At 40.3% G+C, this 14,917-nt stretch overlaps 1 protein-coding gene across 2 annotated transcripts in view; it reads left to right on the top strand.

The window, feature by feature from the left end:
- The window catches only part of GOLGA1 (golgin A1), a 42,131-nt gene extending 27,292 nt beyond the window's left edge, over positions 1 to 14,839 (top strand). For both annotated transcript variants that reach the window (XM_063432268.1, XM_063432267.1), the window contains 9 exons: positions 1,064 to 1,159; positions 1,717 to 1,806; positions 2,642 to 2,744; positions 4,048 to 4,208; positions 7,202 to 7,354; positions 9,739 to 9,798; positions 12,209 to 12,379; positions 13,305 to 13,391; positions 13,602 to 14,839. In XM_063432268.1, the coding sequence (XP_063288338.1) occupies positions 1,064 to 1,159; positions 1,717 to 1,806; positions 2,642 to 2,744; positions 4,048 to 4,208; positions 7,202 to 7,354; positions 9,739 to 9,798; positions 12,209 to 12,379; positions 13,305 to 13,391; positions 13,602 to 13,682 (1,002 nt within the window). In that variant the 3' untranslated portion in view covers positions 13,683 to 14,839. The remainder of the gene's footprint in view (positions 1 to 1,063; positions 1,160 to 1,716; positions 1,807 to 2,641; positions 2,745 to 4,047; positions 4,209 to 7,201; positions 7,355 to 9,738; positions 9,799 to 12,208; positions 12,380 to 13,304; positions 13,392 to 13,601) is intronic.
- Positions 14,840 to 14,917: the final 78 nt, after the last annotated feature.

Raw genomic sequence — 14,917 nt, 5'->3', positions numbered from 1 at the left:
GGTGACAGCTATGCCATAATCAATTTACACATTGGTGAACACTGCTGTATACAGCTTTCAGCAAATCCATTGTCTACGTGTGTAGGATTCACATCTCTGATGGGAAGAGAGAGAGAGCTCCACACGAGTTGTACATGCCTCGTGCACAATACATGTGCTAAACATGGACAAAATTCACACAGACAACCCAGAACACTCCTTCCAGACTGCTTGATCGACGGCTCTTAGGTACAGGTTTAGAGCTGCAATGATCACTGCAGGCCTCAGATCTGACAGTAGGATCAAGTTGAAATATCTAAACTTGTGGTGGTTTACCTTTTAACCCCTCCATGACCACATTCATAACCTCTTACAGGGTTACACCAACCTTTATAAATAATGCCCTCTTGGGCATTATTTTTAGGTTCCCCCTCCTGATCACTACAAAACTACTTAAAATAAAATGTTTTACTTGCCATAATCCAGTTCAGGGCAAAGTTCCTTTTGAGTCGACAAAAAGTCAGGAGGGAGTTTAACAAAATGTAAATGGATCAGAATATGCCAGTCGCCAGCGCGCAGTGTGCACTGACGCTAGATGTTAAACATGCACAGAATTGACATTAGGTGGCCCGTATCAAAGTCAAGGAAGGAATCTGACTGTGCAGCGGTTTAGCTTGCTCACACTGGTCAAGAAGAGTTATTTGCACTTTTTTGTGCCGGACACTAGTTGAGCAATGTGAGCAAGCTGAAACACTGCACAGCCAGATTCCTTCCTCCATTATCACTTCAAAAACAGAAGTGGTTATGGACATTGGAATTACTCTTTTAACTGTCAGTCTGATCCTTCTCTAGTATGGAAGGTTCCAAAGTTGGATGTATTTTTCATATATGACTCTGAGTTAACATTTTCACTTTGTCAGTTCTCTACGAGTCCCAGTTTAGTAAGCAAACCCTACAATGTTAACATTACCTGTTCGAAATAAACCAGCTGGCTGCCACACATACTTCACAAAGCAGCACTGTATTTACTATGTTGGATGTAAACATGATAGTAACAAAACAGACATTACCTTAACTTTAACAGAGCCAACTGGAACAAGAAAATGAGGTTCTAACAGGAAGGAGCAAAGAGTTGGAAACTGCTCTCAATAGGCAGGAAGTTGAGCAAGCCAAAATGAAGGTAAGTGTACTATAAATAACACATAGTAATTGCATTTTTTCCATACTTGCTACAAACACAGTTTCATTCTTCATGTTCATTTCTGTAATATTTTTGACTGTTTGTAACAGGTAAGTTGCTCTTTTTAGCTTCATAAAAAGCTTTTAACAAGGAAAATAATATATATTCTGCTTATGCAAACAAGCTTTAAAAAAAAAATATATATTTTTTTTATTTATTTAATTAAACTATTCTGACTACCGACTGGGGAAGGCTTTTATATTTACTACTTTTATGGGACATTTGCAAAGCTCTAGTCATTCTGGATCAAAGTTCTACAAGTAGTGAGTCACCATCTAAATCCAAGGACGGATCCTTCCTGTTTTAGTAGCAAAAGTTTTTCATAATCATTTTACTGAAGTCCAAGCTGAAAATATTTCATAAGGTGAAAATTGACAGGAATTCCAAGTTTAATATGAAAATGTAGGCCTAAATGGCCAATTTCGAAAATACATGCAGACCTGGTACTGCTGGCCTTTTCGTTTTACCTAGTTTGATAAATCAACTCTTCTCTGCAGGATGAACTGAGCAGCAGAGAGACTGTGTGCATTGAGATCGCTAAAGCTCTGGAGGAAACGAGGAAGCAAAAGGAAGAACTTCAGCAACAGGTGATCAAAGAGACACTGCAAACACAAACACTTTGCTCACAGTTAACCTTTAAATAGTGTTTTGAGAAAGGGACGTGCCTGAGGAGGTTTTGTATGTTGTGCAACCAGTATTGTTGTCTGTACATGGGTCAAACATGAGGATAGCAGAAGTCTATGTGAAGCACAAGAGCCCACTGCCAAAGCTGTTGTATACATGGACCATAGTGAAATCAGTTTTTAATACGATATTTGTACAATAAAGTTAGAAATGAACAGACTGTGAATATTTCATGAAATTGCAAGTCGTGAATATCCCATTCTGGAGTTTATGCCAAGTTATCGGTATGCTTTTTAATATTCATTAGAGATTTAGATTTTGACATTGGAAAAAACTTTTCCAGATAGAGAGTGATTAACCTCCAACGATTAGTCATTAAATGAATGGCAAGTTGTTCTTATGAAAATATATGCGTGAGTCTTGACAGAGGGCAGTTGTATGCACACATATAAAAGTGCATTACACAGCACCCTGATATGACATGCAGCCACTTGTGTAGCTGATGGGAGATTTTGGTCAAATGGGGCCACCAGCACGGTACCCCGCGTTGAACGGTAGTCAAGATTATATATGTATTTAGCTCTTTAATATTTCTTGTGGGAAATCGAATGGTGAAAGAAAGCGATTTCCACTAAAACTACATTTCCGTGTTGAATTAAACTTCCTTGTTTCCCCATTTGTAATAGTAGTCTGGAAGGTCAGGATCACGGAGTATGCTAAACAGTTAAAGGATTTCCTTATCTCTCAAATGGATTTTTACAGTAATGTAAAGTCTTTGACACATTCATTTCTTTACAGGTGGCCAGTCTGAATGCTGTGATTGAAGATAACACACGCATCCTCGCTCAGACGAAGGAAGAACTTGAGCAAAAAGACAAGGAGATAGTGGCCCTGAGAGGAGGTGCGCTTTGTTCAGCTATCTGTATTGCATTTGGCATGTAGTGTCTGCTAGCGGGACTTAACGCAATCCACACGATATGTGAAAATGACACTGCCTCATCACATCTAAGGACAGAACTCTAGCGGCTTCTTTCTCATGAGAAGAGCCAGTTGGAGAATTTAACCGAAAATTTACTAATCTATATTTTTTATCACAATGAACGCAGACACATTAATCAACTTTTAAATGTTGGGCAAAGGCCATGGTGTTTTTATTTTCTTAAAAAGAGTATAACAATTAGAATCCAAACTGTAATCTGAAACCTTCATATAGTCTATATAGCTCTGCCCACCCCAATACATTTAGATCAACTCCAATACTGTATAACTTACTAACCACGGTTTTGCCTCTGTTTAGAATACAAATACCACGACTGTAGGGCAACCCACATACAAGAAAATAATAAAGGGAGAGAGGTTGGGGATCCAGGTAGCTCAGTCTTCTCCACAGTTTCCAACAGTTTCTTGAGGTGAGCCCTAAAATATGAAGCCACTTTCCCGCCGTTATCCTTACGCTTAGTGCCAATCCAGAGCTAGGTCCCTATTCTCCAATCGGCTCTCAAGAAAACTCCATTCTGCCAATGTACCTGAGAATCTGCCTAGCTACTACTAATCTACCATGCAACAACTCAAAGCTGACGGAACCTCCAACATCAACCCTTTCCTTGCCACCATGCATATCCTGTCACTGGTCATTCAGCCTGTGGCAGTTCATTACATTCTGGCACCTCTGATTTCTATCTTTCCTCCCAGTATGTTTAAAGGAACACTATAGGGTCAGGAACACAAACATGTATTCCTGACCCTATAATGCTGGACCCACCATTTAGGTTGCTAGCCCCCCTATAAAAGTTTAAACGTCACCTTATTTCCAGTGCCGCGTGGGTCCGCCGGCACTGTATCCGCCCCCTTTGTGACATCATCAAAATGGCCGATTTTTAACCAATCCAATGCTTTCCCATAGCGAAAGCATTGGATTGGCTAAAATCAGCACTGGGGCGGGGCCAAATGCCATTTTGGCCAATCAGGACTTCCTTATAGAGATGCATTGAATCAATGCATCTCTATGAGGAAAATTCAGTGTCTCCATGCAAAGGCAGTGTTTACATGAAAATGCCTGAAGGGAGCTATTATACTCACCAGAACTACTACATTAAGCTATAGTTGTTCTGGTGACTCTAGTGTCCCTTTAATATGCTGACTTTCTTGGCAAATTTACCTCAAAACTGTCATATTTATTTATTAATTTCTCTCTCTTTTTTTAGATTATGACAACATGGTTTCAAAAATGCAACAATTACAATCTGATTTGGAAAATTACAAAAGCAGAGTCTTATTAAGTGAGGAATCTGCTGAGAAGCAATCTAGTACTGCAAAGATGCAGCTGCAGGAGCTGAAAGAGGCTCTACTGGCAAGTGAATCACAGGTAGGGGTCTGCCTTAGGCATTGCTGTACGTTGTAGTGAATTGCCAGTAGCTTGTTAAAGATATCTGTGAATTGTAGCAAATGTAGCTAACAAACAAGTATGATCATTTTTTTCTGTTATTCTCTTGCAGATAGACATATATACAGTAAGAATAATCTAGTCTGAAATTGGATTCAGCACCTTTTTTGTTGTAGTTAAGTGTTCTTGCATAGCAAGACCACTTAATGTTATCTCACATATATATTATTATTATTCTTATTCTTATTATAGCCGAATTTACCACCCTAACTCCTCCCACAGTTTTTACACTACATAGACAAAAATATACCAAAACGTGCGGATTGTTCCCGGTTGGATTGCTATTACTTTGTGGAACGTTTCGCCGAATGGTTCACGGAATAGTGGAGGCAAGAACACTTCACACAATTTCCCCAGAAATTGTAGCTTTTCTAGTTGTTCTTATTGTTGTTTACAATGTAATAGTGCCTACTTGTGCCCAGATCCAAACACAACACAAAACTCAGCCTTGTTGTTTTATAGTCAAAGCAACCCAGGAGGAGAGGGCAGAGCCAGGGAAAGAGCAATGTGTTGTAGGCAGCTTTTTGCTTTTCCAGGAAAAGGCTGCTTGTGGTGTAGAATGTGTATGGATTGGATTGTTTGTGATTTAGTGTGTGTGCACATCAAGGGAAAAGCATTAATTTCCCGCTTCTTGCTTTCATTTGGCCAGAGAGAGGGAGAAATGCTGATTCCTACTGGTCTGGTAGGCCGAACATGTGGTCTGCACGTGTAGCTAGTGCAGACCGCTTGTATTGCTCCTTCTAGTCTGGCACTGCTGAATGTATCAGACAGTGTCTGTGGTAATAATTCCCATTGTGACCTGCTGGTTATTTACCTAATAGCCAGTCCAGGCCTGTTTGTGAGATATCAGATGGGATAAAAACTGCAGATTGTGTCATATTGTTAAACGTTGCTGCAAATGTAGAATTTTATCCTCTGGTGAGCCAAAAAACATTCAATTGTCCATGAGAGCCAAGTTTGAATATGTTTCTATAGCTAACATTCAAACTCTTTTAGCCTAAATTATCAATCTCATCACAGGTGATTAGGGAAAAAAAGTCTAACAATTTATTGTTTTTTTTTTTGTTTTTTTTTTATTGATTAATTCTTTATTTTCGTTGTGCAAGTGATAACAATGCATCTTACACTGCCACAGCGGCGTATGTAAGTACAGTTTGACACAATAGTACATATGTATGACAGTTTGGTCTTAGCACAATTTTCATATTATGAAGATATTCAAGCTATAACATGTTTTATGCGGGTCTCGACAATTTTAGCATTCAGTTACTCGAGAAAGAGAGGAAAGAGACGTGGCCCCCTTAAAATAAGGATTTGCACGTTTAGGTTTCATGGGATTAGGTCCCCGGCCATAGGTCTCCATGTGTTCTGCTAGTACCTTAACATATTAGCTGGAGCAGAATAGGCTTAGGTGGAGCATACATATTGGTAAGGCCAGTATTATTATGTACGTTAAGCAGTGGTATTAGTACAGTACCCTATCTCCTGGAGTGCATGGTCAGGTAACATACAATTCTAGTATAGGAGAGCTTACATGTGAGGCGGCATTTAGGGAGAACATGCACAATTTTTGTAGATTATAATGGCAAGCGCAGAACCATATCTAGCTGTGACTAGTGGTATGCACTTGTGGGCGACTATAGGCCTTCAAAACAGTATGACATTTAGCAAAAAAACAAAACAAGAAAAACACACACAAAAAAAAAGAAACAACGTTATGCTGAATAGCGCTTAGCGCCTAGCGTGGTCTTGTTTGGCAAGATAAGATTTTGGTCTCGGAAATATTACTTGCTACTATTTCACCTTACAAAGAAAGGAAAAGCAAAATGCCCGTGTCACCAGCAAATCAACTTAGAATCACAGTGCTCGTAAGGATGTCCGTGACCAGTGTCTCTGAGTAAGTGCTGCTGAGCCTCAGCCTATACCAGTGGCAGAATTGCTTCATGGCTAGGGATAACTTCTCTCCAGGGTCGGGTGCCTCTCCAGCCCCAGGTCCAAGTGAGAGCCGCCATCTGTGTACCACCGACTCGGGTACTTCTAGAGTCCGAGCCTGACCCTTTTTTAGGGTGATCGGAGGATATAGATGTTGTTCGCCGCTGTGTGCGGTCTATCTTCCATCTTCGTGGGCGATGTAGGGCTTGCTTGCCCCGTGTGGCTCTCGGCCTGGGTGGGCATACGTTTGGGTATACATGCTGCTTCACTGTAGTTGTGCCCTGAGTAGGCCCCTGTGCCGCTGGTTTCCCGCCTTTCCTCACTCTCTTCATGGGCCCCGCTGCAAGGCGTCGCCGGAGTTTGAGCCAAAAGCGGTGGAAGATCAGGTCAAGCCGTGTCATGGCCTCAGCGATAGTCGCGGGAATCCCCCAGGGTGGAACTCGCTGTGTTTGAGTCCACATGGAGAGGATCCGCCATTTTAGGATCTCAGAGAGCCGGTCACCGCAGTGTTCTCGCCACAATTTATTGTTTTTGACCTAAATTTATATTATGTAGCAAAATAGTAAGGGACACTGCAGGTTTAACCCCTTTTTTTAAATATAATGTGGCATGGGTTCTCACTGAGCATTTTTGGCTACAGCGGCCATAACTGTATGCCAGACAGAGACTGGAAGAGAACTATGACATTTGTAGCCCAACAACATCTGTGGGGAAGTACTAAACACAAAAGCAAATGTCAAAAATCTATCCTTCTGTTCAACCAGCCAAAACTCACAAAAAAAGCATTCTAAGAAACATATTCTAAAACAATTCCTACTAATTTTCCTTACTTAATGCAAATACTAAGGATCTTCAGTTTCTGCAGACACCGGGAAGTCCCAGAAATCCGTCAGCCAATCCTAGTTCTTGAATTGTTTTCATGGGAGCTTTTTTTTCTTCCAGCAATCAAATAGCAATATTCAGTTTATTTATTGCACTCTTAGGTGTCTTCACTCCAAGAAGAGGTGTCAACCCAGCATGATCGTCTTCATGGTAGAGATAACCTAGAACATAATGGAGAGATCATGGTGGGGGATATTGCTCAACTACAAAAGGAGAAACGTGTAATGGAGCAGCAGATTTCAGAGAAGAATAAGGTACTCACGCCCAATATGCTGTTTTCCTATACCAGTGGTTACTAACCTACTTTTCAGGGTCAGCCAATGGTATTTAGTGTATTCCCATGTCTCTTCCTAAGAGATATCGACGAAAACTCTACTGCTAGAGTTGTTTGAAGATTAGGAACAATTGTCAAGGTCTTGACTCATTACAATTGGCATATAAATGATGATGCCGCACCCGTAGCCAGACAGCATGAAGTGAAAATGATGATCACATAGCAATGTTATATGTATTCCCAGTACCTGTTATGCTTCATTGGGTCATTGACCATTGTATACATTAATGGCTTATGTTTTCTGTATATGATCGAAGTTCTAATGCATTCGTGAAGGTCTCTAACTGGCTTGTGTGTAAGTATATAAATAAAGAATTTAAAGGGAAACTATAGTCACCTAAACAACTTTAGCTTAATGAAACAGTTTTGTTGTATAGATCATTATTATTATTATTATTATAGCAATTTATATAGCGCCAACAGATTCCGTAGCGCTTTACAATATTATGAGAGGGGATTTAACTATAAATAGGACAATTACAAATAAACTTACAGGAACAATAGGTTGAACAGGACCCTGCTCGATCGAGCTTACATTCTATAGGAGGTGGGGTGTAAAACACATTAGGACAGGAATTTGCAATCAAATAAGGTGGACTGCCCTTTAGGTAGGAGAGGGCAAGAGACAGGTATGTGAGGTATTGGTTAGTCTTGGAGGCCATAAGCTTTCCTAAAGAGATGGGTTTTAAGGCACTTCTTAAAAGATGCAAGACATGGGGAGAGTCTGATGGCGGTAGGCAGGCTATTCCATAGGAAGGGAGCTGCCCGCGAGAAGTCCTGCAAGCGCGAGTTGGCCGTACGAGTGCGGACAACGGACAGGAGGTGGTCACGGGCAGAGCGGAGAGACCGAGAAGGGACATACCTATGGATCTGTGAGGAGATATAAGAGGGGCTAGAGTTGTTCAGTGCTTTATAGGTGTGAGTTAGTACCTTGAATTGACTCCTATAGCATACAGGAAGCCAATGTAAGGACTGGCAGAGGGGTGAGGTGTGAGAGAAACGACTAGAGAGGAAAATCAGTCTAGCAGCAGCGTTCATTACGGACTGTAGGGGTGCAGTACAGCTTTTGGGAAGACCAATCAGGAGAGGGTTACAGTAATCCATGCGGGAAATTACTAGAGCATGGACAAGCTCCTTGGTAGTATCTGGTGCAAGAAAGGGGCGGATGCGGGCTATGTTTTTAAGATGGAATCTACAGGATTTGGCAACATTCTGGATGTGAGGCTCAAAGGTGAGACCAGAGTCAAGTATGACGCCAAGACAGCGCGCTTGCAAGGATGGACTGATGTTGGTACCACAAACTTGAAGGGAGAGCGAAAGAGGAGGATCAGTATTAGGAGGAGGAAAGACAAGGAGCTCACTTTGTCTGTCATTTAGGAGTTAAATCACTTTGTTTATGAACCCTAGTCACACCTCCCTGCATGTGACTTGCACAGCCTTCATAAATTCTTCCTGTAAATAGTCATTTAATGTTTATCCTTCCTTTATTGCAAGTTCTGTTTAATTTAGATTTTCTTATCCCCTGCTGTGTTATAAGCTTGCTAGACCCTGCAAGAGCCTCTTGAATGTGATTAAAGTTCAATTTACAGAGAAAGAGATACAATTGTTTAAGATAAATTACATCTGATTGAAAGTGAAACCATTTTTTTTTTTTAATGGTGTCAATCATAGCAAAGGGAGGTTTGACAAGGGCGGCATAAACAGAATCAAAGTAATTTAACTCCTAAATGGCAGCGAATTGAGCAGTGAAATCTGAGAGGTATGATCTATACACTAAAATTGCTTCATTAAACTAAAGTTTTTTAGGTGACTATCGTGTCCCTTTAAAAAAAAAAAAAAAAAAAAAAAAAAGATGCTGTACTCCATTTCTTCCAAGCATGGTTACCTAAGGGATTGCTTTCTATGTATTATTATCTAGGGCCCTCATAGAGCTTCACTAGCATATAAAAGCTGATGATATGCTCTACTAAGAATGGGAAATGGCCTACAAATAATGAAAAGCACATAGAGGTGTCACCCATGCTTGGACGAAGAGTACAACACACAGTGGTTAATTTGAAAAGTATTAAAATCTATCTGGCGTGTTTTAAGCCTTAAATAACTTGAAAACAGTAAAACGGAAACTTTTCAGATTTACTTTCAATGTCACCGTATGTATGGTTTTAAAGCATCTGCAAAATGCTGTTACAAGGTGTTGCAAATCACAATGCTTTCACTTTCCGTCCTTATTCATTTCATGCCATTTAAATGCAACATTATTTAGATTGATATCACTGACAAACTGAATGGTTTCTCCTCTTGCAGACTATAAAGCAGCTTCAACAAAGGATGGCAGAGCTAAAAAAGACATTACAAAAGGAATTGGTGAGTGTTTAATTGTGACTGGCATTTATAAAGCGCCCACATATCCGCAGTGCTGTACAATTAGAGTAGAACATACAGTATGCACAGACCAATAAAAAAGGTAAAGAAAGCCGTGCCTGTGAGCGAAGATCTAATCTCTGAAGCTATTTTATACAAAGTTCTTAGATAGACGGCCCGTGAGCTTGCAATTTAAAGGATATGATAGGGATTTGAGACAAGAGGTAGCAGGGGGAATATGGAAGTGATGGCCTGAGGAACGTAACAGAGAGTACATTTGTAAATGACCCTTTGTGCATTTAGAGATTGTTTTCTGCACACCACTAATATAAAGAGTGAATATTTAAATATTCGGAGAGGAGTCTGAGATGAGCGGAGTCTGGCCATTATCCTTCTAGGTCATTTTGTGTATTCCCCTACATTCCAACCTCTCACTCCAATTTTTTGTTTGTTTATATCTGTAAACAGAATGTATCTTTATTTACAGTTTTACACACTGTCAGTGTAACCTCGCTCGTAGTGCTGCCGGAATGCAGAGCAAGACACGGTTTCCTCCTCTGCATTTCCATTTTTCCAAAGTATGAGGAAGGTTCAGGCGATCCATTCTAATTATACAAATTTTTGACTTTCCCTGGGGCCATGTGATGTCATGTCCCTTTTTAGAGCACACTCATTGGATATAGAGAATTTAAATCTTAAGTCGCCTGTTGCCCAATATTTTCACAAATGTGATGAAGATGATACTAATAAATTCAGGTTCTGGAGCCTAGGAAGATGTACAGTTCCTATTCAGGGTGGTGATCACAAAAAGCATAGAAAATGCAAAGTATTTTGGATATCTGAATTATGTACAAGGTGGCCCCAGGGTTTCAATGCTATCATTACTATCATTAGGCATTGAATAAGCCGCCCATTTATTGAATGTTTCCTGCTTGAGTATACTTCCTGTTTAAGCTTTTTTGTAATTATTTTTTGATCACAGGTTTAATTCACTTGGTTCTAACCCAGACATCCCAGCTTGCAAAAATGCATTTTATTGAGGTGGCTTCACCAGCTACCGCGCACGTCCTCCCCCAACACGTGTGCACCCTCCCCTCACACAGACACACACACACAGCCCACAAACATGTATGAACACCTTGACACACAGATACACGCACTGGCACATACACACACAGATACATACACTCAGATACGCACACTGATGGATACACTTAGTCACGCACACTGATGCACTGACACATACTCAGATGCACGCACATACACACAGAGATACACGCACACACACAAAGATACACACTCTCAGATACACACTGACATACAGATACACACACACACTGACACAAACACTCAGATACACACTGACACAAACATACAGATACAAACACACAGAAACACACACTGACATACCGATACAAACACTCCGATACACTCTTGTTAGCTTACCTTTGTCTTCTGGAGGGTGGCTTGCTTGATGCTCTGGTCCTGGCTGAGGCTGATAGGAGTGAGCATGCAGTGGCAGCTAACTCCAGCCTCTCTTCTCCCTCCAGTCCTCCTGTGCGGCTGATAGTCGGCTCCTAAAGGGCCAGCACCCCACTGGCCCCTGCTTAGTATGAGGGAAGGGGGGCAAAAATCCTGTATAATATCCTGGTGATCAATACACCCAATCTAATATAAATTGTATGTCAGATTGTGTGTGATTTCCGGGATGATATACATGTTCTGCGGGTGTCTGGGAGCCGCATGCAAAATGTGGGAGTGGGAGACTTGGGATGTCTGGTTACTAATCCGTTTACAATCTCTTGTCTGTTTGCTACCTCTTGTGCTGTATTGAGTTTTTGGCTTTACATATTGATTGTTACATTGTGTATTTTGATGGGAGTTGGTTGTTATACCATTAGAGTGTCCTCCTCTCTTCGACTACTTGGTTGATCTCTCCTTTTTGTTGGGTTGGTCTGGAATGATCAGCCTATCTAATTTTTATTTCAGAGACATTGCTTTAATCAGGAGTTTCTTCCTGTTTATGAAATTGATATTTTTTTCCTTTTCTATTATATTCCAGTTACGAGTATTTTGTAAGTCTTCTGCTATTCATTTAGTTAATGTTTTCATAATCCATGTGGGGAAATTCATCTGCTTTCCGATTGTCTCTATTTGATTAGCAGACCCAACTTAGGCTGTGTCTGATTGTTATAGTATTTTTTTTTTTGCATTGGAGGTGTGATGTGTGTAAACCTGTGCCATATGTAGGAAAGATGTCTCCGAGGAAGTGCCTTGTCAGCACAAAACATATATTCTTCCTGGTTAAATAATTTGCTATTGTTTTTCTCGGTTAATACACAGGGCTTTCCACACCACCTGTGTGAAGTGGCTTTTCTGTATCTCTTTGTAACATTCTATTCTCTGTTTACAGAAAATAAAACCAGAACCTGAAATTAACGAAATGCGAGAGAAACTGAGTCCTGAGCTAGCCACCCCCGCGCTGACTGTGACCAATAACTCTGACCTGAATGACTCGCGGGAGATCAATTTTGAGTATCTGAAACATGTTGTTTTGAAGTTTATGTCTGCACGGGAGGCAGAGGTGAGAGGCATTAAGTGACTTGGCTCCTATCGCAGAATGTACTAGTAGATGAGACAGAGATTTAAGGCCATATGCATCTACACTCTGTCTCTCAAGTTTAATCTATTCAGTTTAATTTGTCATCTTATTGTGTCTTTTTACAGGCAAATAATATTTAAAGGTGCTATCAGAGGCATAACTAGAAATCCCTGAGTCCCAGAACAAAAATTGCCCTTGGTCCCTCCATGTGTCTCAAACCCCCCTGTTGCTCTATTTTGCTACATTACTTGCTTCCTTAGACTGAATACCCAAGAAAAACTACCTTCTGAACAGCAAAGTTAAAGGGACACTATAGTCACCAGAACAACTACAGCTTATTGTATTTGTTCTGGTAAGTATAATCATTCCCTTCAGGCTATTTGCAGTAAACACTATTTTTTCAGGGAAAATGCAGTGTTTACATTACAGCCTAGGAATAACTCCACTGGTCACTCCTCAGATGGCTACTAGAGGTGCTTCCTGGGGCAGTGCTGCACACTGTGCAGTAGTGCCATTCAGTGTCTCCATCCTCTGCATGGAGACACTGAACTTTCGTCATAGAGATGCATTGATTCAATTAATCTCTCTGTAATGTGATGCTGATTGGCCAGGGCAATGTTTGGCTTGCACTAGCTTTGCCCCTGATCTGCCTCCTTGGGAAAGCATTGTGATTGGCTGAGAGAATCATTTCTGATGAAGTCAGCCAAGCACTCAGATCAGAGGCAGAGCCAGCAGGAGCAGACTGGAATCAAAGTAAGATTTAATTATATAGTAAATAGGGGAAAGGGGGGTCACAGGGGTTAGATGGTGGTTTTAACACTATAGGGTTGGGAATACATATTTGTATAGTGTTCCTTTAATGTTAGTAGTTTTAAACTTGCCCTAGCTGACATATGTTTTGTTCCAGGCCTTTCATCTCATCAAAGCTGTATCTGTATTGCTAAACTTCTCTGTAGAAGAAGAAAACCTGGTTAAGGAGACCTTAGAATACAAGGTGAGATTTGCGGGCTCCATACATCAGTAGAATTAAGTTGTTTCTTTTCCCGTATTCCCTTACCAATAACACAGTTTTCTATTAGTGTCAACCTACAACATGTCTTGGAATTTATTATATGGGCCAGTACCTTAAAAATACAACATAATTTTATACAAACAAATATTACCCCTTATCGGTTATAGATGTTTATATTTGTTATTATTATAGATGTCTTGGTTTGGGTCAAAGCCAGCTCCAAAAGGTTCCATTCGTCCTTCGATCTCCAAACCCAGAACACCTTGGTCTTAATGAAAGGAAATGTGAAGACTAACTCCCTTCTTCCTGATTGGTTGCACTTTGTATGTAAGGAACACTAAATGCGGGGAGGTCTTAGTGATGACTACTGTCCCTGCAGTGTATTTTTAATAAGGCTTTACAAGCTTGTTTATGATCCGGGTATCTCGGGAGTTACTTTTTTGTTTTGGGGTGGAATAGCAAATGTTTATTTTATTAAGATGAATGCTCAAAAGTCTACGCTTAGTTGTTCACAGATGCATCTGACTGTCACATGCCTTTCTGGATATAAACCGGAGAGAGGAACATATCTGAAAACTGCACATCTGTATGTCAAATGTTCTGGATACATCTGATGCCAACACGAGTTATGTACCAATGAGGGCAACATCATTTTAAATAAAGCTGCTATGGTTGGCTTTTATTTGACCATGAAGAGCTATGGGGGTGTCCAGAATTCGCCATCCAGCTGTGGCTAAACTACAGTTTTCATAATAGGCTTGCGGAAATTCTGATAAAGTAGTCCAACAACTACAGAGGGAACAAACACTCCAGTTTTATGAAGTCAGCAGAATGTTTTTGATGTTTCATGCAATTCCCCATACCCATCAGTATGTTTTAAAGGGCTAATGGTGGTTCTGGGCTCAAAAATGTTGACTGCATTGCATAATTTAAGTTGTTATTGGTTAGTGTACATTTGTATATTCCTGTACTTCTTTGTAAAATTTGTCCTGCCAACCTGTCTTCATACAGAGCCGATGGTGGATCAGTCAGGCTTTAAAACTGCAATATGTGGCAAACCACGATTTTGGTACGTGATTTGAGATACCTAGCACAGTATTTTCCTGCAAATGCTGCACTTTTAAGATACTGATCTCCCAGCTGCAAAAATCAAATCAAATTGAAATGTATTGCATCTAGGAAATGGGGTATAGAGACCAACTTTGCAAACTTGAATTCTTGAGTGAATCATGTAATATTTATTATTGTATCACAACACCTCCTGTATTTACTGCATATTCTATCTATTATTTAATATGTATATTGGTCTTTTTTATCACTGCATCCAGAGTTTAAGATCAGGGTTTAGGTCCGGTAAAATCTGGGGCACTTTGCTCATGCCGAGTTATGTGTCCTTGGTTAGACTAAATAAATATTTGTGAACATCTTTATTTCTCTAGCATATGCTTGAATCAAGTATCTGTTAACTGCAAAGTGGGTTCCGCTTCGGAACTCGAACTCAAACCTAC

Source organism: Pelobates fuscus, chromosome 9 (assembly GCF_036172605.1).
Source record: "Pelobates fuscus isolate aPelFus1 chromosome 9, aPelFus1.pri, whole genome shotgun sequence".
Taxonomy (NCBI): domain Eukaryota; kingdom Metazoa; phylum Chordata; class Amphibia; order Anura; family Pelobatidae; genus Pelobates; species Pelobates fuscus.
Note: the sequence above shows the minus strand (reverse complement) of the source record. Positions and strands in the feature narration are given on the sequence as shown.